General features: G+C 40.4%; 1 protein-coding gene across 3 annotated transcripts in view; it reads right to left on the bottom strand.

Annotated features, from left to right (window-relative positions):
* Positions 1 to 1,946: 1,946 nt before the first annotated feature.
* RASGEF1B (RasGEF domain family, member 1B) overlaps positions 1,947 to 23,929 on the bottom strand; it is a 548,743-nt gene continuing 526,760 nt past the window's right edge. For all 3 annotated transcript variants that reach the window (XM_005857414.2, XM_014544657.1, XM_014544661.1), the window contains 10 exons: positions 18,773 to 18,985; positions 18,238 to 18,312; positions 16,773 to 16,868; positions 16,554 to 16,656; positions 14,495 to 14,574; positions 13,398 to 13,493; positions 8,357 to 8,452; positions 7,770 to 7,893; positions 6,333 to 6,405; positions 1,947 to 3,316 (listed from right to left, as the gene is read on the bottom strand). In XM_005857414.2, the coding sequence (XP_005857476.1) occupies positions 3,292 to 3,316; positions 6,333 to 6,405; positions 7,770 to 7,893; positions 8,357 to 8,452; positions 13,398 to 13,493; positions 14,495 to 14,574; positions 16,554 to 16,656; positions 16,773 to 16,868; positions 18,238 to 18,312; positions 18,773 to 18,985 (981 nt within the window). In that variant the 3' untranslated portion in view covers positions 1,947 to 3,291. The remainder of the gene's footprint in view (positions 3,317 to 6,332; positions 6,406 to 7,769; positions 7,894 to 8,356; positions 8,453 to 13,397; positions 13,494 to 14,494; positions 14,575 to 16,553; positions 16,657 to 16,772; positions 16,869 to 18,237; positions 18,313 to 18,772; positions 18,986 to 23,929) is intronic.

Raw genomic sequence — 23,929 nt, 5'->3', positions numbered from 1 at the left:
GTCAACAATCTACAGTTCAACATTCCTACAGAGGTCAGCAACTCAGCTTCCGATGGGGGCTGTGCTTTCTTGGGATTCTAAGCACAGAGGCATATGGACAGCAGTTTAAGATGTAAACGTGGGCTAGGAGTACAGAGAAGTGAGGAGATAGACAGGGGTGCCAGTGCCAGAGCCAGTGCCAGGCCAGGTGAGAGGCAAAGCTGAAAACCTTCGAAGACCCAGGCAAGACCACCCATTTCTGATGACTGTCTTTGTTCTTTGTTCGATGCAAGGCCACCCCTGGGGAACCCGTGTCCTGAAAAACAAGGGGCACTTCAAAGAGTGAAAGGTGCATCTCACTGCTCTACTGAACACAGCATGTTCTGAGGCTCCCTCGGGCCTCAGCTCAAAGCCTGCTGCTTAGCAAAGCCTGGCGTGCCGGGGCAGGACACATCCTGAATGGGAGTCTCCTACTGACACCGCCTGCTGCCGCTCATGCCGTGTTTACTCAGGCTTCCAGCCAGCTACACGAATTATAAATGCACCAGTTACCCGCTGGGAGTCCAAATCCACACGTAGCACTAAGAGGAGGAGAGTAATTGATTTCCACAGACAAGTTAATGCATGGTCTAAATTTCTGGCTTATTCGGACATTAAAACAAGAGCTGGTGTGGCTCAGGTGCTGAGCATTGACCTATGAACCAGGAAGTCCAGGTTCAATTCATGGTCAGGGCACATACCCGAGTTATGGGCTTTATATGTAACCGTGGGGGCATGTGGGAGGTGGCTGATAAATTATTCTCTCATCATTGATGTTTCTCTCTCTCTCTCCCTCCTTTTCCCTTCCTCTCTGAAACCAATAAAAATATATTTAAAACAAACAACCAAAAAAAACACAAGAGGCTATGTGTGAGAATGGGAATTCTGTGAAACTCATTGATTAAATGCCCTCAGAATCACGTTTTATGCCTAATAGTACTTTAGGAAATTTTTTTCAGTAGCCACATTTATATATCTAATGCTATAATAGAGATCTGATAGCATTTTTGCAAACTCATTGGAATGCTCAAAAGAACCACTTAGATCAGGAGTCAGCAAACTTTCTTTAAAGGGTCAGAGAGCAAATATTTGAGGCTTTGAGGGCTGGCCATCCAGTCTCTGTTGCAACTACAAGGCTCTGTAGCGAAAGCAGCCACAAGAAAATGCATAAACAAATGAGTGTGGCGGTGTTCCAATAAAACTTTATTTATGGACACTGAAATTTGAGTTTCACATAACTTTCATGTATTAGGCAGTATTATTTTTATTTTTTTTCCAACCACTGTTACCTTGTGGGCTGTAGGAAAGGGGCAGATTTGGCCAGTAGCCCACTGCTTGCTGACTCCTGACGTAGATGGTTGCAAGTTAAACATCACTGCTGTCATGACAACAACTACAGGGCCACAAAGTTCAGGGACAAGCAATGCAGCGGGAAAGGAGGCAGCTTTGGGGGGTGTCTTGCTACTCTAAGCTGATTCCAGGACCAGCAGCATCAGCACCCGCTGGGTCCCACTCCAGAAGATTCACAGGTTATCTGCAAGTTTGAAGGTTATGCTGAGGTTTGCGAAGGCTTGGCTGTGGGTGGAAAGCTTGGCTCTGGAATTAGAAGGCTTAGTTTAAGTCACTGGGCTTCTCCTTAGCTTTGTGGCCTTGAACAAATCATTATTATTAATATGGCTGTTGCCGCACCTAAGAAGTGGGGATGATGATCTATGTGCTAACCACTAAGTGCCTGGGCCTCAGCTCAAAGTAATGATTATTAAATGCTAACTATGATTCATTCTCATCAATTCAGTGTCCACACACATACCCCCAAAGGCCACTTCCTGAGGACACACACACTTTTAGACGGTCACTTGAGCTGCACTTCTGCAATGACAGCCCACCCCCACCCAGCCACCCACCCATAGAAGAAAAGACGCCACCAGTCCAGCTGCAGAGTGTGAACTATATTGATGATGCTAAAGGGAGAACTTGGAGACATGGCAGGTCTGCTGGGATGGCGTGCAGCACACACACATGCTGTTTTCTGAAACCATGTCATTAAGATTTTCAAATACATGTCTGTTTTGAGCACGATGTTTTGTTTTGTTCATTAGCACGGTTTACTACTCTACAGCTTCTCCTAGAGTAAATAAGTACAATGCCTTTTTGCAGAGCAACTACAGACTTACTGAGATGTTTAACAAGGTGAATGATTTTCACAGTTAGGTTGACCTTTGAGTTAACAGCAAGATGTTTTTCATTTGCTTTGTGCACGGCTGTAGTGGGGGCGGGGGTGGCATGGGGGTGGTAACCTTTCCAACTTATTCTTTGTTCACATGTTTAGTCACCCACAGCCTCCGAAAGGCAATGAAAAATAACTGTCTGTTAAAAAAAATTAAGTTGTAATTAGGCCTGGGTTTTTCCAAGACCCTTAAAGTCAGATAATTTAAATATACAAGAGAAAAAAAATATGAGTCATGGAAAACTAAGTAACAAAAAAACTACTGAAAAATACATCTGTGCAACACAGTGGTCAGCTGTAAACAGCTCAGGGGGTAAAGGAAACAAAAGCGCTTTCTAGAACATGAAGCAGTCCAATGACAAACTCTGCTTTTTCTTTTTCCTAGTGGCTATTTTCCTACCACAGTGTTGAGCTTCATTATTATATTAAATAACTTATGTGGGTAAAAAGGAGTTTGCTAACCAGCAGCCAACTCAAAACCTTGTCGGAAGAGGGAGGAGAGGAATTCACAACACAGCACACACTAAGGGAAACGCAGTCCACAGCCAGCTTTCAACCAGTCTTCCTCTCCTGGCCGTTCACCGAGCTGAAGTTTGGGATCTAATGGGAGGGATTTTTCCTCTCCCTCCTCCATTTAAGTTAACAAAGAAACATGGGCTTCCTAAGAGCCAGCACTCAGCTGGGCAAGTCCCATTAGCAGCAAATGTTCAACCAATAATAAAAACACACACAAAAGAAAGCTCCATCCAGGTGCAGAGCTGTGAGTCACATGGAAATTCCAGGAGATGAGTCATGTGCAGAGCTGGGATCTTCAGAGGATTCTTTCTCGAGTGTCTTCAGTGAACATTTCAGTCTCACAAGATCCGAGTCAGTCTGTCAGCTGTGGGGAACGAGTTCCCCGTCTGCTCTCGAGAGTTTGTTCTTCAAGGTCCCTTACAAATCAAGGCTTGCGAGGACTTCCTGACTTTTTGCAGTCCCAGGTGCCCGACAACCAAGGCCAGCCCCTCAATGACGGCGTGACGCAGCGGCAGCCAGCATCCCATTTGTTAAACTCTGCCTAAAAGGCTTGACCTGAGGAATAAAGAAGACAATATAAGAACAAATGTGTCAAGGTTATTTGAAATAGGATTAAAACGCCTTGCCTAACACTAGTTGCATTTTTCCTGTGTTTTAAGTTTGTTGGTTTTTTTTTTTTTTTTACATATTTTAAAAAAGGAAGAAAAAAATATTATGTTGTCCTATTTTTTTGGGAGAACTGCTAGTCACTTAAAATAAATATATATTAATGGATATGGCAAAAACTTTGTTTATAGATAAGTCTATATCTTGAGTGGATTTATATTAAGACAACAATAAAGCTCAGCCAGGGTGGCTCACTGGTTGAGCATCCACCTATGAACCAGGAGGTCACGGTTCGATTCCCAGTCAGGGCACATGCCTGGGTTGTGGGCTTGATCCCCAGAATGGGGTGTGCAGGAGGCAGCCAATCAATGATTCTCTTCATCATTGATGTTTATATCTCTCTTTCCCTCTCCCTTCCTCTCTGAAATCAAGAAAAATATATTAAAAACAACAACAACAAAAAGTCATTAATGATAAAAAGCTTTTAGATATGTACTGGTCCTATCACCAATGGGTTAATTTAGGAAACATCAACATCCTCACATTCCATGCCCATCAGGGCTTTTAAATGGCAAGTGACAAGAAATGTGCTTGCCCTCAGAGGTGTGTTTGTCATTGTCACTGCTAAACTTAAGTGTCTGAGTGAATGGCTCTCAGGCCAGCAGGAAAAGTGTCTATTTAAAAATATCTTACTGCCTTCAAAGCCAATGTAAATACAAGTTTTCAGGTAGAGTACTTAGTCTTAGTATCCACTTAACATATGTGACTTTGCAAATTATCACAATGAACTATACTCAATAGGAATATGGCATAAAATAATAACAATCCAAGAGAATAACAACTAGACAAGTATGTGGCACATTTGGATTATTTCAGTATGTCTGGATTTCATAGGTAATGTAGATAACATTTATGTATAGTGAACTCAGTTGCATAACAATTTTTTAAAAATCTATAAGAAAAGTAACAATAGTTAAGTTGTACTCAGGGGTCGTACCAACATAATGTTTTTAAAAACAGAAAGGAGGATTAAAAAAAGAAATACGGAAGGTAAATTTTATCTAAAAAGGATAATTTAAAAAAGGAATTCCCAAATCTTTTATCCAGCAAGATGTGTACTCCGAAGCTCATGTTTTACACATGAATGATATTTAAGAGTGTAGGTAATATCATTTAATACCAGCATAAAGAAATAAATGATTTTCAGTAAATGTGCCATCAGCAGGCACAAAACTTCATAAAAGTAGAACCAGACATCAGCCCAGCAAGCTGTACATTCCCATGATTCCAGGTGTTGGCCATACCATCTTCATGTCTGTGTCTGGGGATAAAAGCATCTCCAATCCTCTACCTTCACCCCAATTTGTGCTACATATAATAAGTTCAGTGCCAATGTACCTCAGCCTCCTCAGTGAGAAGTACAAGGAAGGCCTAAATTGTCCACTGAAACAAACAAAATTGCACAAAACCAAATACATCTTAGATATTTGTCCTGGTTCATGAAACCTAGTCCAACATCATTTAATGAAGGCTCACAAATGACTGTAGGAAGAAGAGAGAATGTGCTTGTCAACCCTAGTATAAAAAGGTACACATTCCCAGAGTGTCTTAGAAGAAAAACAAATATTGCAATTTTGATTATATTATTACTAGAGACTCGGTGCATGAATTCGTGCACCAGTGGGGTCCCTCAGCCTGGCCTGTGGGGTTGGGCTGAAACCCACTCTTTGACATCCCCTGAGGGGTCCCGGATTGCGAGAGGGTGCAGGCCAGGCTGAGGGACCCCGCCGGTGGATGATGGGAGCTGGGGAGGGACGCAGGAGGTTGGCCAGCGGGGAGTAACCGTGGGAGGGCTCCAGGGTGTGTCCAGCCCATCTCACTCAGTCCCAATCGGCCAGACCCCAGCAGCAAGCTAACCTACCAGTTGGAGCGTCTGCTCCCTGGTGGGCAATGCACAACATAGGGAGCAGTTGAGCGGCCTTAGCATATCATTAGCATATTACACTTTGATTGGTTGAATGGACAACCAGACACTTAGCATATTAGGCTTTTATTATATAGGATATTCTGGGATGCTATTGCTTATTTTTTTTTTTATTGTTGTTAATCCTCACCCGAGGATATTTTTTCATTGATTTTTAGGGAGAGTGGAAAAGAGAGGGAAAGACAGAGAGAGAAACATCAATGTGAGAGAAACACATTGATTGGTTGCCTCCTGAATGAGCCTTGACCAGTGCCCGGCCCGGGGAGGAGCTTGCAACCAAGGTACATGCCCTTGACCAGAATCGAACCCAGGACCCTTTGGTACACAGGCTGACACTCTATCTGCTGAGCCAAAACAGCTAGGGTGCTATTGCCTATTAAAGTATCTCAATTGGGTAAAATACAAATTTACCTATCCTAGTTTTGTTTGAAACTACATTTATTTGAAAATACTGATTGATTAACACAATTTTTAAACTTGAAAAGATGCTGGGTTATGTTTAAAATTCCAACTTTCTCTCTCTCAAACCAAAGTGGGGACCAAGATCCAGTAGGTATATGACCCACTCAAATTTACTGAACCAACTGGCACTTAGGTCTCTTTTATCTCAGGTCTAATTAAATAGTGTAAGAACTATTCAGAAACATAGTCTGAACTTCTTATCTTTCAGACGAAGACAATGAGTCACTGTTCTTTTACCACACCAAGGAGTAATTTCAGTTCCTCATTCCATAAAATAATGGGAGATAGAAAAAAAAACAGACACCATGCATATCTGCCAATATAAAAAAAAAAGAAAGACAATAAGACTGAATGATGGCAATGAGGATTTTAAGCCACAAAAATTCAGTTAATAAGAGGCAAGACACACAGGACTTCGAACACACAGACAGGGACTTCCTGCAGAAAGCATGCAGCTTTCCTCAGGGAAGGCGACATCTCCTTTAAATGTGTGCAGCAATAAGAAGCAATGAGACCCACCTTAAAGACTTCCATCTGTCTTTCTCTATATGATTTTCAGGTCCTTCACTCTCATAGGAAGCCAAGTACAGAGCTACAATCAACCAAAAGTAAGAACGCATTAACACTGGACCTTTCTCCTGATAGATTATCCACCACCACCCATCCCCTGTTCAACATGAGCCAAACGCTCTAGCAAACACATTCCTCAGCACACCAGCTGTGACTAAGAATGGTCATAGTTTTATTAAGAACATAACATCACTTTGCCTCGGATTGACCATCTCAACAAAAACTGAAGGGCCTCTGGGCCAAAGTGGAACTTAACTATGAGACAATTTATGAGGCCAAACAATAGGCTTACAAATACAAGCCATGGAGCTATCATACACTCACATTTATGTTCTTTACAAAGGAGACGGAAGGAGGATCTACTCTTGGTAGCCTTCATCTTTTTAAAATAACACTTAGGTCAGTGGTTCTCAACCTTCTGGCCCTTTAAATACAGTTCCTCATGTTGTGACCCAACCATAAAATTATTTTTGTTGCTACTTCATAACTATAATGTTGCTACTGTTATGAATCGTAATGTAAATATCTGATATGCAGGATGGTCTTAGGCGACCCCTGTGAAAGGGTCGTTCGACCGCCAAAGGGGTCACGACCCACAGGTTGAGAACCGCTGACTTAGGTAATAAGCCTGATTTTCAAGGCTAATTTTCCATCCTCCTAATATACTTTTATTATTTATTTTTAAATCGAAAAGCATTTTCAACCAAAGATTTAAAAGCTTGTTATCAATCTTATGTAGAGGTTTAAAAAGATCAAGTCCCCTCTAGAGTGATAATATTCATTCAAAATGTTCTTCAGGCATTATCATGAACACTATGCATCTACCATAGGATATTATCAGTAAATAGATGCTATTGATTTCTGTAATATTAGGATCGAAAAAATCAATAGAATAAATCCACAAGTCTTTTATAAACCTTAGCTCTCCTTTGGCCAATTTTTTCTGTATATCATCAATCACTTTATATCTGCCTCATATTCCCTAAAGATTATCTACTACTTTTTCAAACAGCAGGGGGTAGCAATGAACTATTTGTTTGTTTACTCAAATTAACTTGAATATCAATATATCACAAAACATCTTTCTTCAATGAAGCAAGCCCAAACAAGGGGGGAAAAATCCTTTGAAAACTCTTTTTTGATGCCCAAACCTCTGCAGATCTCATATTAGAATGTTTAAACCCAGAAACATACTCTTTATGGGTGAATATTAAGTGAGTGTGTGGAAAATGTTAGGGATAGATACTATGGTTTTCTGTGCCTTTAAAGACTGAACAGATCAGAAGACAGGCCTCATACTATATGAAGAAACAGCATTTATACACTAATTTCCCAACAACAGGGTCTGGGGACATGGATGGCAGCTCAGCTGAATGGCCTACTCACAGTCTTCACTGAAGACTGGTACTGTGAGCAGATACTGCAAGATCTTCCGGTCCCTCTCAAATGGACATTCCACTTGTTTCCACGTCATGAATTCACTCACTTGTTTGGCCAGTTCCCAAAATTTCTAGAAAAGAATCAATTAAAGAATTTAAAAGCAGTCATCACAAAGTATAAGCTTCGAAGAGCCAATTCCATTTAATGTTTTTCTCTGGCTTCTAATTTTCTGGACTACATCATTTTCTTAATTTAATAAAAATTAGGTCTAGGTATCTGCTAGGTATTCAGGGATGGGGAACCTTCTTTTTTGCCAAGGGTCATTTGGATATGTATAACATCATTCCTGGGCCATATAAAATTATCAACTTAAAAATCAGCCTGCTATATATGGTCAAACATTTAATTAACTCACCCCTAATGCCTTGGTAGGGCCAGACCAAATGATTTTTTGGGTCTTATAAGGCCTGAGGGCTGAATGTTACCCACCCCTGGTACAGGTAACCCTTTATTCAATGTTTAGAACTTCAGAATCAGCTTCGGTTGCCTGGCCTGAGGTGCAATGCTCTCTCTGCTCAGATTTGTACACTTACCTCAAAGTTGACGTGGCCATTTGGAAGGCGGTTGGCACAGCCCTCATTGAGGAAGTAAATATCTTTGATTAAAAGACTGAAGAATGGTATCACAATCTAAAGAAAACAAAAGAGATTCTGGTTTGTTTGGGGCAAATAAACTTTTCGCCTCTCATCAAACAATACAAGAAATTAATGGACAATATTAACTCTGGATTAAATAAAAGGCCAGGGTGAATTAAGATACAGTGTTTTGTCTACCTCCCATGACAGCAGTTTACTCCCTTACATAATTTTGCTGAAGACACAAATGCTCTTAATAACCAAACCACAGTAAAGACAAGTAGCATTGGAAAGTAGATGGCTTCATGTTATTCCCCCAGTTTTCCTATTTTTCTCAATGCAATAGCATATAACAACATCTGACCATTCTAACTATAATCAAGAAAAAAAAGATCTACAATAACTCTTGCTTTTTATTTAGCAAATTATTAATAGAATACCTGTCATTGCAGGTACCAAGATTTCAAGAGGTATGACCTCCCTTCCTGCTAGAATCTGAACTGTTACATCATTTAGATTCTACATTTTGGATGAATTTTTTCAGATGAACACTTCATTTTACTCTAGAAGACATTACTCAAGGTGATGTAAGTGCTCAGGGTTTTTGGTATTAGTTAATACAAACTTCCTACTGAGTAAACCTGGCCTTCGAATGACAGAACAAGTTCGCACCTGTTCTCACGGGAAATCACCGAAGAAGTACCTTGCACAATATGTTGTGAGATGAGCCCAAGTGAAGGAGGAATATAAATGTGCACATTAAAATTAATGGTTACTTAAAAAACACTGAGCCTTTTTTAGTAATACTTGCCTGCCTCTCAGCTTTAGTTTGATGAGTAGTATTTAATTAACTAACTTAAAGTAATAATCATCTCTAAGAGTGCACTAAATCCTATCACGCCCCTAATGAAGGAAGAACAAAGCTCAGGCACAGTAACTTCCACTTTCCCTCAAATGCCAACATGATTTTAAAGATTCTAAAATTGCAACGATGCAAATAGTGCTCCACACACAAATTGTGGGCCTATGTTGTTTACCCAAGAGCAAGTTTTTTAAGTTTCCCTAAGCTTATGATTCATGGGATACACCTCTACTAAATGAATGGGAGGTCTGCAAAACATACATTTTGGCTCAGACCCCAAAATATTAAATATCAATTTCCACTTCTAGAGAGAAATTCAGATTTTCCCCTAAAGCCATTACCCAACTTTGATTATTTTTTCTTTCATTGATCTCTGAAAATTCCGTTTCAAAGTGAATCTCGGTTCTGACAGACTCTTTGAATATACTGTTAATCATTTGCTATTTATTGTCTGTGGTGGAAATCTCTTAAACTGAATTATTCAAGATCCTCCTCTTCTTTCAAATGTTACTGTTCCTGTTAATTTTAGAATTAAACAGGCACAGTACCAATGATAAAAGCACAGCTGAACCTCGTTTCTTGGAAAGACCACTTGTGACTAGGAAGCACTGGTCTTGGGACTTTGCCAAGCATCAGTTTAAAATCTGGCTCCACAATTTACTGGCAACATGAGGCAGGGGTCTGCACACTGTGGCCCGTGGCCCGGCCCCAGCCCACCACCTGTTTGGGGATAGCCTAAGAGCCGCATGGTTTACAGTTTTAAATGGCTGGAAAAACATCAAATGAATAATATTTCATGAGCATGAAAATGATACGAAATTCCAATTACAGTAGCCATAGAGCTTTACTGGAGAACAGCCACGCTCATTCATCCACACGTCTGTGCCTGCTTTTGTGCTACTATGTCAGAGTTGAGTAGCTGCAACAGAAAAGGTTCAGCCCACAAAGCCTAAAATATTTATAATCTGCTCCTTAATGGAAAATGTTTACCAACCCCTGGTAAAGCCTAACATACTAAGAAAGCCTAGTGTCCTCACCTTAAAATGAAAACAGCAGCAACTACCTCCTTGAGTTGTGGTGAGGATTAAATTAAATAATACAGGTTTGACTTCACTGAAGCACTCCCAAAAAACCAATGGGCCCCATACAAAGGGACAGATATATTACTGATGCACTTAAAAGATAGTAAGAATATATCATCATAAGGCTGCCGGGAAATGAAGCACGATTATAATTGAGGCGCAATATTTACATGGTGTGACCGCTTTTGAGCAAGAACTCTATTTCTGTGTTCTATTCCGCGGTGCTGGGCTGTGAGAGCCAGGGGGTGCTGATAATTTCTGTCTCATAGTGATAGTTAAACTTTTCATAAGTTCATGTCATGTGCCTCTTGTTGGGTGGCCAAGGCTATACCTTATGTAGTTTTTGCATTCATGATGCCTGTATGATGCTCCACTACTGACTGAATCACTCTTCCAGAAAATCTATATAATAAAAGCCTAAGCGATCATTTCAGCAGAACAAGAACCACCGGTCGCTATGATGCACACTGACCACCAGGGGGCAGGCGCTCAATGCAGGAGCTGCCCCCTAGTGGTCAGTGTGCTCCCATAGGGGGAGCGTTGCTCAGCCAGAAGAGGGGCTTACAGCTGGTAAGTGCAGTGGCGGGAGCCTCTCCTGACTCTGCGGCAGCACTAAGGAGCAGCGAGCAGGCAGGCGGTAAGGAGCGAGGGCTCCAGGACTGAGAGAGGGTGCAGGCCGGGCTTAGGGACCCCCCCCACACCCCTGCACGAATTTCATGCATTGGGCCTCTAGTAGAAATATAAGTAATCTTCCTCAAGATACTTCCCTGCTCTGTTCCTTAGGCCCATCCGCAAGAAAAAGTCTTCTTTAACTTCTCATTCACTCATAGATAGTTCCCTTCAGCTCTCTCTTCCCTATCTACTAAATCCAACATAGGAAAAATCAGGTGAGTCCAAGGCCTTTGAATTTCCCTGAGCTAAGGTGAATGCACGGGTTACTAACAGGAGTGAGCAAAAGTCTGGTTTCTAGGAGGTTTTGCCAATGATGCCTTTCATGGGAGAACGTCTCAATAATGTCTTCCAATTCCCTCTCAAAATGTGCTCAATTAAGAGATCCAGCCACTACACCTTAAAGGCATAATCAATTCCACACCTAGAAATGAAGGCTGATGAGCATGAACAAGTTCCCAGGAACACAAGGAGAATGGCCAAAGGAGTTATAAACATGCAAGCGAATCAAGAATGGTTAAAGACCCGGAGACAAATGTTCCCACAGGAAAAACACAACAACAACAAATCGGAAGGACATTGAAGGCCCCTGTGTGGAAGACAGATTTGACTTGTTCTATAAGGCAGTGTTAGATATGCCACTTTGGCCGCATAAACTCGAGATCTGAAAGAATACTAAAGATTCTAGTACTCTAATCATGTGGCCAGGAAGGTTTTAAAATGGCATAAGAGAGTTCACCCTCACTTCAAAAAAGAAAAAGAATCCCAAGTCTCTTGAATAAAAGATGGATTTTATCTAGAAATGTTTATATCCACAGCCTTTGAGACCAATTGTGAAAGAGAAACAGCGTGTGTGCTTTTTAATGGTGGTGATTTCATTTGTTTTATGAATTAGAGAATACAATTCACATGATCACACAGAACTGGTTTTAAAAAAAACAACAAAACTAAGCATTTATTAAATTACGTAAAAGGTAAATACTTTGGTGGAGGTGTTTTTTTCCCTAGAAAAAGCTATTAGAGGCTCACAAGTACACTATTTAATGAAAATTATTCTGGCCACTGCCACAGCTCCCTGCTAAGAGAGCTGATTCTGTGGCTGCCTCACTGAGGTGGAGCCCACCAAGCCCTCAGACATGCAGAGGGAGCCCTGCGTCCAATATGCAGAGGCTCAGAGGCAAGTGAGAAGCAGCGGACAGCCTCTAACACATCCTCACGCTCAGGGTGCTGGGACATTCCCATGCACGTGCTCATTTTCGAAAGCTTGGAAAACTTCTGATTAGCTCTCTTCTCAATCTAGTCACATGAGTAAGGGGATCTGGGCAGGTAAAATTGAAAAGCTGGTGAACTCCATGGGGCTAATTTAGAGAAGTGAATTCTGCTTCATCCTTCCTCTGACCTGATTTGTTTATTAAAAGTTAATGCATTTATAAAACCTCTCCAACATGATTAGAACTGCTATTTCAGATTTTGTTGAGACTCAATTTAGCCTTCTTAATATAGGGAGTTATTTTTGCGTTTGTTTTTATTTTAGATCACGGAGGCTGAAGCTTTCTGGGGGGAAGCCCTGAAGTATTTTTTACCTTTTATTTTCTTCTATTAGTTGAAGATATAGTTTAAGTTAAAAGACAGACAGAATCTATACAGAAAATAACTTTCGTCAAGCAACCTTCATCACCCCTTTCCCACAAGCAGGTCTCTACTCCTCAGATAACATGATATCCAAATGTCCAACCAGCTAATCCTTCCCAGGAAAGGAAATACAACACTGAAATGTGTCAAGAAAGGACCCTCAGGGTCCAGGATAGCATGCCACTGTTTAAGGGCAGGGTAGATACAGTCACAATCATTAATTTCTCAAACATCATTCTGTACTTTTTCTGCCACCCACATATCCGATGAGTAATAGCAAGCCAAATGCTACAGCCACTAACCTACTTTCTGAAAATAAATGACTTAACCATGGGAGGTAAGCCGATTCTTTTAAAAGAAAAGGTTATAGTAAGTCAGCTACCTTGTGCAGAGCTTAAACATGTATTTCCCATTCAATCAAGTTACTCTCTAATACTATAAATCATCTTAACAGATGACTTAATGTATTGCTTGAAATGCAACTAAGACACATTATAAAATAATCATTTAAATAGCGCAATAATAACACGGGTAATATACATTTGCAAAATTCTACACCAAGTTACCCTTTCTCCTTCCGCAGCCCAACGTTCCTTTAGCGCCCCCCTTGCCTATGCGGCGAGCGATACAATTTCCAGTGTATCACCTTTCTTAGATTTGAACAGGTAAAAGCAGCTCAGCCTCACAGTTCACATTGCATTTCAGTGCAATACATGGCAACTCTACCATGACTAGAATGCCTGTAAACACATACCTTCTCTCTGCTACTGTGAGCAGTTAAAGACCTTTGCGCTGCTCCACGAAGAGCCGTTCGATAATTATAGAAATTACTGGAAGGGTCCATCTGATGCTATGGGCAAGAGAAAGGAGAGTGTGAGCTATTTGCTTCTCACCTGCAGAAAGTTTACGAGATCATCCTTCTTAACTCTACACAAAAAAATCCAAAATAACTAGGGAACTCCTTAAGAATGTCATTTACCTCTCTTATACACACACATAGGCATGAAACACATAAGAATACAAAGGTTTTCTTTCCTTCCTGAGGTCTGGTTTATTTATACAAGCGCTACGTCAGCTTCGATAATGTTAAACCCAGACCAGATTCTTTCCAGGTGAACTGCTGAGATTAGACTTCAAACTGATAACAGAGTCAAACACCAACATCAGTTTCATTTGAAGGTTAATGTGTCAGTTGATGGTTAGCCATCATACAGTGACCCAACGCTTCATCGTGAACTTGTGCTTTGTTGTAGGTAACAAACCATTCACAAATAATTGAGGCATACTACCTTACAAGAAGGTATTTATTACACAATATGAATAAAGAAAATGTAACAAACCCAATGTTAATCCCCAAGTTGGGGGAAAAATACTTTATAAATGTCTACAAAGTGCATTCAAACACCAATATGCCAAGGCAATAATGATATGTCTTACTATCCTGAGAACTATATGGGAAGGGCTTCTTCACAGGTTAGTTAAATTTGTTGAAAGGATGGAGAATGAGTATTTCTGTGGGGATGGGGAACTCCTGCTTTGGGACACTGTGAATAAATTAAGTTAGTAGACACACTGAAGTAGAACTCCGAACTGTTTTGGATACGGACTCCATCCTGGCATACTATGGAATGTGACTGACAGGTCACCATTTCTTCGGTCCTCTCTATGAAAGGTCTAGTCTACAAGCTGATTATCCCCCTCCTCCAACTCTACTTCCTTTCCTCCCCTTGGGTCTGTAAGGTGGGTTTTCTTCTGTGTAGAACTATCTGATCAGAAGGCAAGATTACACAGAAGAATTCCACTCTCCAGGTATAAAATGTTACTTAGGAGCGAAACATCAGGCACACATACCTCAAGCACGTCAAACTTCGCAGTCTTCACTTTGGCCCAAGTTTTCTTTAGTCGAGACACTGGGCTCATATTCATGCCAGCTTCGCATTTAAAATGGGGAGGGGGAGAGAAAGTAGAAAGAGAGACATAAGAAAAGCCATTCTAACTTATACTCTGAAAAAGTGTTCACTACTAAGTATAAGTTAAATGTTATAAAACACTGCCAAACAGTTTTTGCAAAGTATAATACCATTTTACACTCCCACCAAGAATGTCTGAGAGTTCCACGAGTTCCACTTGTTCCACATCCTCACCAATATTTGATGCAACCAATCTTTTGAACTTTAGTCATTCCAGTATGTGAAGTGGTACTTCACTGTGATTTTAATTTGTATTTCTCTGATAACGAATGATGTAGATGGAGCACCTTTTCATATACTTATTATCCACTAGTATGTCTTCTTTTGTTAAGTGTCTATTCAAATATTTTGCACTTCTTTTTTACTGGGTTATTTGTCTTACTATTGATTTGTAGGGTTCTTTATAGATTCTAGATACAAGTTCTTTTCAACTATACATATGATAAATAGTTTCTCCCATGATGTGGCTTGTCTTAACATTTTCCTAATTGTATAGGAGGAAAAATAAATACTGAACATATTCCATGAATTCTTATTACTTAAAATTAAGTCATCATCTATTACCTAGACCGTGGACCTATCAGGTCACCTATTTATATATCACTAGAGGCCTGATGCACGAAATTCATGCAAGAGTAGGCCTTCCTGTCCTAACTGGTTTGGCTCAGTGGATAGAGCGTCGGCCTGCGGACTCAAGGGTCCCAGGTTCGATTCCGGTCAAGGGCATGTACCTTGGTTGCGGGCACATACCCAGTAGGGAGTGTGCAGGAGGCAGCTAATCGACGTTTCTCTCTTGTCGATGTTTCTAACTCTGTATCCCTCTCCCTTCCTCTCTGTAAAAAATCAATAAAATATATTTAAAAAAAAAAAGAGTAGGCCTCCCTTCCCCTGGCTGCCAGCACCGGCTTCCCTCTGGCACCCGAGACCTGGGCTTCCCTCGCAGCCCCGGCTTCTTCCGGAAGGATGTCCGGTCTAATTAGCATATTACACTTTTATTATTATAGATTCTGTTCACTATTTTCATGGAGTGAGCCAGATAAAGAGCAAAAACTTGGCCAGTATTTTTATGGAAAAGACAAAGGGGAAATGATATGGAAAGAGAAATTGGTGAGAGGAGAGATTACTGAATTTTGATCCTAATAAATCTCTGGCTTTAAACTGACCCTGACTCTAAAGAGTCAGGTAAATATTCAAATATTTACTGAGTACCTACAATGTATAGCACAGCCATATCATTTATTATATGAATTAGGACACTTTTAATGAAAAAGTCCTTGTCAATCAATGTGGCAAGACAACAGGCATCATTTAGGAAAACTAACCCCATGCCCTATGTTGACAGGATGAATGGAAAGACACATGGTCCCTGGCATTTAAATTCCCATGATAGAAAGGAGCAGCAACATCTGCATTCCAGGGTTATAAGGTCTGCACTGGTAAGCACTCAGAGATGGCATTCAGAAAATGTTCCAGTTTCTCAAGCCACTCTCTTGTCCATGCTGATGGAATCATATACTTTAGTCTCAGATCAAATATTTCTATAATGCTGGATACAAAAGCTGCCCACTTTTTAAACACAATTTAGAAAAATATCTCACTTATAAGCTTTTATCAGTAAATATTCAGATGAGGATAAAGTGACTAAATGTATTCCATGAATTCTAGTGTACTTTTAAAAGATTATTCATATTTGTATCAGTTTGGGTATTTAAAGCATTCTGAACACTCTGAAACAATTCAGGATTAAAAAGTACAGTTTTCATTAACAAAACTGTATTATTTGCAAATTTTCAGTGGATACATTTCACAGGACCTATAAAAATAAAGGAGGTGGGAGAGGGCAATGGAGGGGAAAAAAGGGGACATATGTAATACTTTCAAAAATAAAGATTTATAAAGCATAAAACAAAAAGGACATGTATCTTCCAGAAAACACTCACAGATGATTGCCATTAAGGAATTAAAGTTGCCGATGTTAAAACACTCCCGAGCGACGTCAATGAAGTACTCAATCATCCTTGCCCGGTGCTTCTTCTTCACAGGCTGTAGAGAAAAAGGAAAATGAGGAAAGTTATCCAACATGCAGGCCCAACAGATGTAAAATAACTATGGAAAAATAATACAGAGAGCTAGGAGACCAAGAAAATTCATTTTCTCACCATGCAGATTTCTGTTGCAACCAAGTAGCTGAGGCGATTAAACCATTCCACATAAGCCTCTAAATTCCGTGTTTTCTTCCGTTCACTGTAACAACTCTAAAGGAAAGAAAAATGAGCAGATGAAGTGGAGGGGGAAAGAAGAGACACTAATTTTTGTCATATGTGGGACTTTATTCTCAGTTTATGGATTAGGAAAGCTTTATGGGAAAAGAGAGACAGAGAAAGAGATGGAGAAAGACAGAGACACTAACATTCTTGACTATCTTTATAGACATATCAGAACCTCTTAGTACATATAGTCCAGCGAAACCCCTAAGGTCTAGAAATATACTCTGATGCATTCATTATGGTGCCCTCCCCTCCCAGGAAACCAAGTTTCTCTGGGTGGGAACTGTCCTCCAGAACACAAGTCAAAAGAAGGGTTTGGCTGCATTCTACGACCATCTTGCCTGATGCATGGGGTGTAATATCAATTGCTCCCAACACAGCAAGGAGAAGCTGAGAGTGCCAGAGACTAGCCAATTTTTTTCTAAAAACTAAGTCTAGGACAAAATTTTGGAGCATCATGGAGCAAGACACTAATTATCTTTCAAAGTAGATAAACGGAAGGCTACACCACCATCGTCCTTAGGAGGGTGAGTAACATAGTGTTCAAAAACTAAAGGAGTTAAGCTCATCTCGGAGTTCAAAGCCAAGCTTGTACAGATTAATTACACCCCTCTGTCCTTCCTTCCAAAAGAAACACATACCCAAAAAAGTCCACTAGCCTTCTATTGATTGCAAAACCTAATCTTCACTTCCTGTACTGCAGGAAACTATTCTAAGGCAGGAAAACAGCTGTTGCCCAGACTCCCAAAGGAGAGTGTCATTAGCTGGTGATACAGACTTTGCCTAAAAATTTGAAATGTTTCTGGAGGTCACTGGGGAAAAAATTCCTTATGTATGTACACTGAGTTTACAGTCCATGCCCAGTGTTGTTTTCCTTCCATGTGGGCTTCACTCAGGCAATAAACCATTCATGAGGGATTCACCTCGAAGCAAGAGGTCAAGCAGTAAACACCCTTGCTCAGCAGCCTGGATGTGCATCCTGTCTTTCCTGCCCCTGCGTTTGTTGAGTCATGAGCAGAGTATTTTCTTGTATTTTCTTTCTCACTTAATCTGCTAAAACCATTACTCTTGTGTCTCCTCATTTCATCACCACAAATGCCTGCATCCACTTGCTTATTAAATTTCCCAATAAGGAGCAAGAAGAGGCTCAAAGTTGGTGATAGGGTAAGAATACTGTGATGGCACTTGGACACCTGACTCAAGAAAACTGCAATGAATCAGACAAGGCTAATTAAATAAAACTTTCGATTTTAAAACCTAAAACAAATAATTCCAATTTCTGTCTCCTATACCCACTATCACAGGCTAAGGGATTCCATTTCTGATTTCAGGGCTGACCTCTGAGTGGACTGATTACCTTGTCATTGTCCAAAGGATCCTTCTGCACAAATGCCTGAACAAATTCTTCTGGCCCGATGTAATTGAGCCTTTCCTGGAACACAAACCCAGCAGGTCAACAGGATTTTAAAAAATTAGAAGAAATGGACTTTCAACTGTCTATTGACTTTTGGCACTACCCCCACTTTTTATGCAGCTTGTAAAATGAGCCTTTAACCCTAAGCAGAGGCAATTTTCTGTTTGAGTCAATGCTACACTAGATAGTGAAAGGCTGAACAAGTTATGGGAAAATTAATTAGAGGGGCAAGAGGAGGAAGGTCAATAAACTCTTTGCTCTTTCAGTCTTTACTGAGTATTTACTTTAAAGTGAATTCCCAGAATATCAGAAACATTCATATTCAAACGTCTAAACAAAACCCATTCCAGCTATTTCACAGATTAGTTTCCATTTGGAATGTTCTAACCTCTCCTGTGACATTGCTGCTGACACACACACCGGTTGCCACAGCAAAGCAAGTGTGTGGCCACAAAGAGCAGGATGACAATAACCTTACCAGCTCTATGTGAGTCAGCTGCTGGGCCAACGTGTAAGGGTCACTGCAGACAGTGATGATGTCCCTTTGTATGGACTGTGGCTTGGTCCTGATAACTGTGAGCCGGTCCGTAGATGTGGAGCTGATTTTTGCCAGGACTTCCTCGTACTGGCTGAGGGCAGCAAGCTTGCGGATTAGACACTGGATCATCTGCTGGACGTTCTTCCTATATGTCTGCCAAGGGAAGAAGCAACTGGTTACATCCTCGCTCTGCAAGTCTACTTCACCGCTATGCAGACTCACAGACTATAGACTTAAATGATTTGATGGTGGAGAACCATCTTGGCCCAGAGCAGTTACGGGAGAATCCAGCCAAGCTCTAACCAGTTTAAAAGAGACAAACACACAAGAGCTATCTTTTCAGGCTTGTAAGATTTAGTTCTTTAATTGGGCTGCTCTGGAGAGTAGATTGGACCAAGAAAACACTACAGTGACATTTGGGATAACCTATAGAAGAAATACAGTGTACTACGCACCATGTATAACTAAATGTTCTCTGGGTTGCATAGGAATGTACTGGTTGAATTTTGGTGTGTTAAAATACTTGGATCTCAAGTCAGAGCATCCTTTCCCTAACACTTTTTATTTAGAGCCACCTCTGTGATATCCCCACGCCTAACATTTCCAATCTCATTAGTCAAGGGTATGAACAACTACCTGACAGAAATACACCATTACTTCCCACTCACCCCTCAACCACCTTCCTGGCTTCCACACATAACGTGGGTGACACTAAGAAGAGGTGGATATTCATTTATCTACCTGACCTCTACTTGACTCATGTTCATTTCTTTTGTACTCAGGAGTCAGTCCTCAAGTTCACAACCACACTCTTTCACATGGCAATGCTCCCCATAATGCTACTACCATCTGCCACCTGTTCGCTACTGCATTTGCTACAGCCACAACACTTAAGAGAAACTGGTTTTTAAAGCAATGCATGTAGAATCAATAAATGTCAATCTTCCTTTTCCAGCCCCAAATTGCCAAACAAACAATTGTCCTTCTTGAGAAGTTATGAGGCCATATCAAAGCATGGCACTCTGGCCAGTGCGATGCCAGCATGGTCCTTAGGTTGGCAGCTCCAACAGGGGAGTCCCAGTGAACTGAACATAGAAGGGCCTGTTTACATTCCACTGCCTAATCAGCTCCTTTCTAAAAGTTTGCCACAAAATCATTTCTTGAGATTAGTTATCTGAAAATTAAATGGCATCTTACCTACAAGTGTAAGAACCATATTATTTTACAGAGGCAATTTGGTTACCAGAGCATATTACAAAAACTCAAATGAATAGATAGTTGCATACTGAAGCCAAGGAAAACCACATCTGGAAATGTTCAGTTCTCACATAGTCAAGGCAAAAAGGCCTACACAGACCTCTCTTTCTTTTCTGCTTCTCAACTTATCTGGTATATATTCCACTGAGTTCTCTAAACTGTCCATTAGATGACCCTCTTTTCTCTCAACAATCAAGACCACCCTAAAATCACTAATGAGATGCCTAAGCATTTAACAAAATTGAACCTTTGAAAAATCTATCTTCTCCACAGCATTAAGATGATCAGTTTTGAAGATGCTATCTATCTATCTATCTATCTATCTATCTATCTATCATGCTTGTCACACAAAGAATACGCCTTTCTTTGAAATTCAAAGCTGTTCAAGGCTGAATTAAGGGCTATTTCAAATCTTGCATTGGGGGGCTATGGGGTTAGGAAGGGAGCACAAAATGAGAGGAGGGTCAAAAGGTACCAACTTCCACTTATAAAATAAATAAGTCCTGGGGATATACTGTAGAGCATGGTGACTATAATTAATAATCTTGTTTCACATATTTGAAAGTTGCTAAGAGAGTAGATCTTGGAAAGTTATCACAAGAAAAAAAAATGTTGTAACTGTGTATGGTGACGATTCTGAATATTGGACAGACTTACTGTGGTCATCATTTCACAATATAGACAAATCTTAAATCATTATGTTGTACACCTGAAACTAATATGATGTTGTATGCCAATTATACCTCAATAAAAATAAAACCCCTCTTCCCTATTCCCTTCCCTCTTCTTTCAAAATCGAGTTACAATAAAAGTTTATGAACCTAAAATGATTTCTTCAGTCTTCTGTTTCAAATGTCATAATAAATGCTCCCTAGGTGATTCTGATATTCAGCAAAGTGTGAGAACCAATGCTCCACTAGCATACCTGGTGAAAGATTCTTATTCTACACTTTAGGAAATGCTTTCTTAGGGAAGAGGTAGTGGAATGTACAGTCAAGGATTCAGCTAATGAGCAAAAACAACAAAGCATAAGGGGAAAATGTATACAACAGAGTATACGAGAGAGAAAGCTATTTAAATAACAAAGAACTAGACTCTTTCTCTATGTGTGTGTGTGCATGTGTGAGTAGGAGAGAGATATTGAGAGACAGAAAGCACATATATATGTGCATGACCTCTTTAAAAGTTTCCTTTTGCCATTTGATTCCTTTAGAAACCAAGCTTTGTGTTGTTAAGCATGCTTCCTTACTGAGTCATGAATTGCTAAATATGTATTTATTCTTTTTTATAACTTCAAATGCCAGTTACAGTAATTACCTGGCAAATAAAGACAGAATAACGACCAGCTCCTTAAGAGAAAACTGCATTCTACCCACGATAGTCATTTGTCATACAATTCATTCATTAGTTTCGTTTCATGTTTCTTGCAGGCAAGTCTTAATAAACCACTTTATTTTGGGCAAACCCCCAAGGGGGAAACATATTAAGCCAAATTATGTGGAACTGTCCTAGCAGATTCAAAATAAAATCTGACTAAAGTATATATGGGGCACACCTGGATTCATTGACTGCCAAATAAATCTGTAAAGTCCCAGGCAAGAAGGAACAAGTCCCAACCCCAGCCCACGCTCCTTCCCGTGGAGGGAAATAATTTTTCTGTGGAGGGAAATATTTTTTCCCTATTCCAGTAATTGAATAAGAAACAAGTCGTTCATTTGTTCATTCATTCTGCTTGAAAAAAAACAGTGAAAGCCAATAATGGGGGGAGGGTGGTTGTGGTTGGGGGGACACCTAACCACATCACAGGTAAGTGGCATGCCAAGCAAAGAACTGAGGAAAGAGCATCCATCCCAAAATTTTAGAGCTGAAAGGGATATTAACAGACAGTCATCTCTATGATTTATAGAAATGAAGAAGGAGCAAGAAATTTATGGACTTGCCAAAGCACACACAGCTGCCAAGTGTGGACCCGATTCTGAATACTGGACAGCAAGAGAAGGAACAAATCTCACTATAAACCCGACCTGACCAAGGCAGGTGACATCTCTCCACTCAACACCAAAGTTAATTAATTCTTTGTAGACTTGGCTTATGCTCTCATCTCTTTTCACACTCAAGAGCATCTGCAAATCTAAAGGTTTATCAAGGATTTGTTATTAACACAGAAATGCTGGTAAAAAGCCAGGTCAGAAGGCTGTTTGCCCTTTGCACAGTTCCATCCAACCCCTAAGTGGCTTGATTTTGTTTAAAACAAGATCCACCTGGCCAACACAGATAGAAACCACTTGCCCCTTTCTCCCACGACAAGAAGGACAAAAAGCCATCCGTTTGGCATTTTCAAAACACTAACTTTTTATTAGTGTTGACTAGAAAACGGTGTTCCTTTGGGAAAGGACCAAGTCACCATTTCAGCCATTTCAAGACACTGCCATATCAAGAACTCAAAACACCACGTAACCGGGAGGAAGCACCGACGGACTCGGGGCTCAGCCTTCATACAAGAAAAGGTTCCTGAGAAGTCACTAACCTTCTGAGCAGCTTGTCATAGTCAAGTCACTGAGCCTGCACCGACCCTACCAAGCAACCCAACAGCCAAGCCTCTAGTAAAACATTCACTACAAAAGTGAACTGTGATGCTTAATGTGTGCCTTTGTTAGTGAGGGACTTACCAATTCATACCTCGCTGGGACCTGTCACACAAACTGGCAAAATGATTATAACAGACATAACTTGCAAAATGACTCAGGAAACCCCTCATTCAGCCTTTATGGAAACAGCTCTGTCTTCAGCACCAGGGTCAGTACGTCACAAGGAAACAGTAGAAGGGTTAATTCTGTTTTCAGGAGAACATAATGTGGGAAAGCAAGCGCAAATTTTTCAAGTGCTAATCTTATAAAATTTTATTCTAATAAGTCAGGAAGTCAGGGGAAATGGTATTAAAATGTGTTCACGAGAAATAGAATAGATATAGTGTCTCGTTACATGATCATGCCAGTGAGCCAGTGAAAGACTGACTTCTCTAGGAAGGTTACTGTAAATGGGAAATGCATTGTAAGATGAAAGAAACAAGACATCACTACAACAGCCAAGAGCTTCATCTGTCTCTTTCCATGTGAAAATGTTGTATCTGTGCCTAAGTAACTTGTTCCTAGGAGCTCACCAGCAACAGAGAAACTACAAAGACATCTTTGCCCAACAAGCCTCAACACAGAATACCAACCCTCCAGGCCTGCTTCAAAGAGGATAATCTTGAATTTGTCACAGCTAGTTAGCGCTTATCAAAGGCTCACCTGAGGGAAGCGATATTTATGAAAGATTTTCTAAGAGGCTTACTTTCCATCTCCACCTATTGTAGGTGCTAGCCTTGAATCAACTTCCGGACGTCCTGGATCCTTCTCTTCTCCTCTCACAAAGAATCACCTTTGCTAATTTACACATTAATCTTACGGTCTCCATTTTTATCAAGGAGCATTTGTTATAAACACTATACAGAGTGGTTTCCCTGACTTCATTCTATGGCCCCTGTACAAAGTCTCTCATATAAGCGTTTTTTAAAATAGCATTTAACTCAATGCCCTGAAATATTAGGATGCTTTCTCTTTTCTGACAGTGAAAATTACATAACCAACTGTATTTCCCTTTTATCTGAGCTTACACTCAAATCACAGCAACCTGTCCTGTTGGACTGGTCTCAACATTAGCCTATTTGTTTTCTCATTTCCATGGTACAATCTCTATTTCTATTTATAATTTATTAATATACTACTTCTATCTGTTATTATATTAATACTAGAGGCCCAGTGCACAAAAATTTGTGCACTCGGGGGGGGAGGGGGGGTC

This window comes from Myotis brandtii, unplaced genomic scaffold (genome assembly GCF_000412655.1).
Source record: "Myotis brandtii unplaced genomic scaffold, ASM41265v1 scaffold111, whole genome shotgun sequence".
NCBI classification, from domain to species: Eukaryota; Metazoa; Chordata; class Mammalia; order Chiroptera; family Vespertilionidae; genus Myotis; species Myotis brandtii.
Note: the sequence above shows the minus strand (reverse complement) of the source record. Positions and strands in the feature narration are given on the sequence as shown.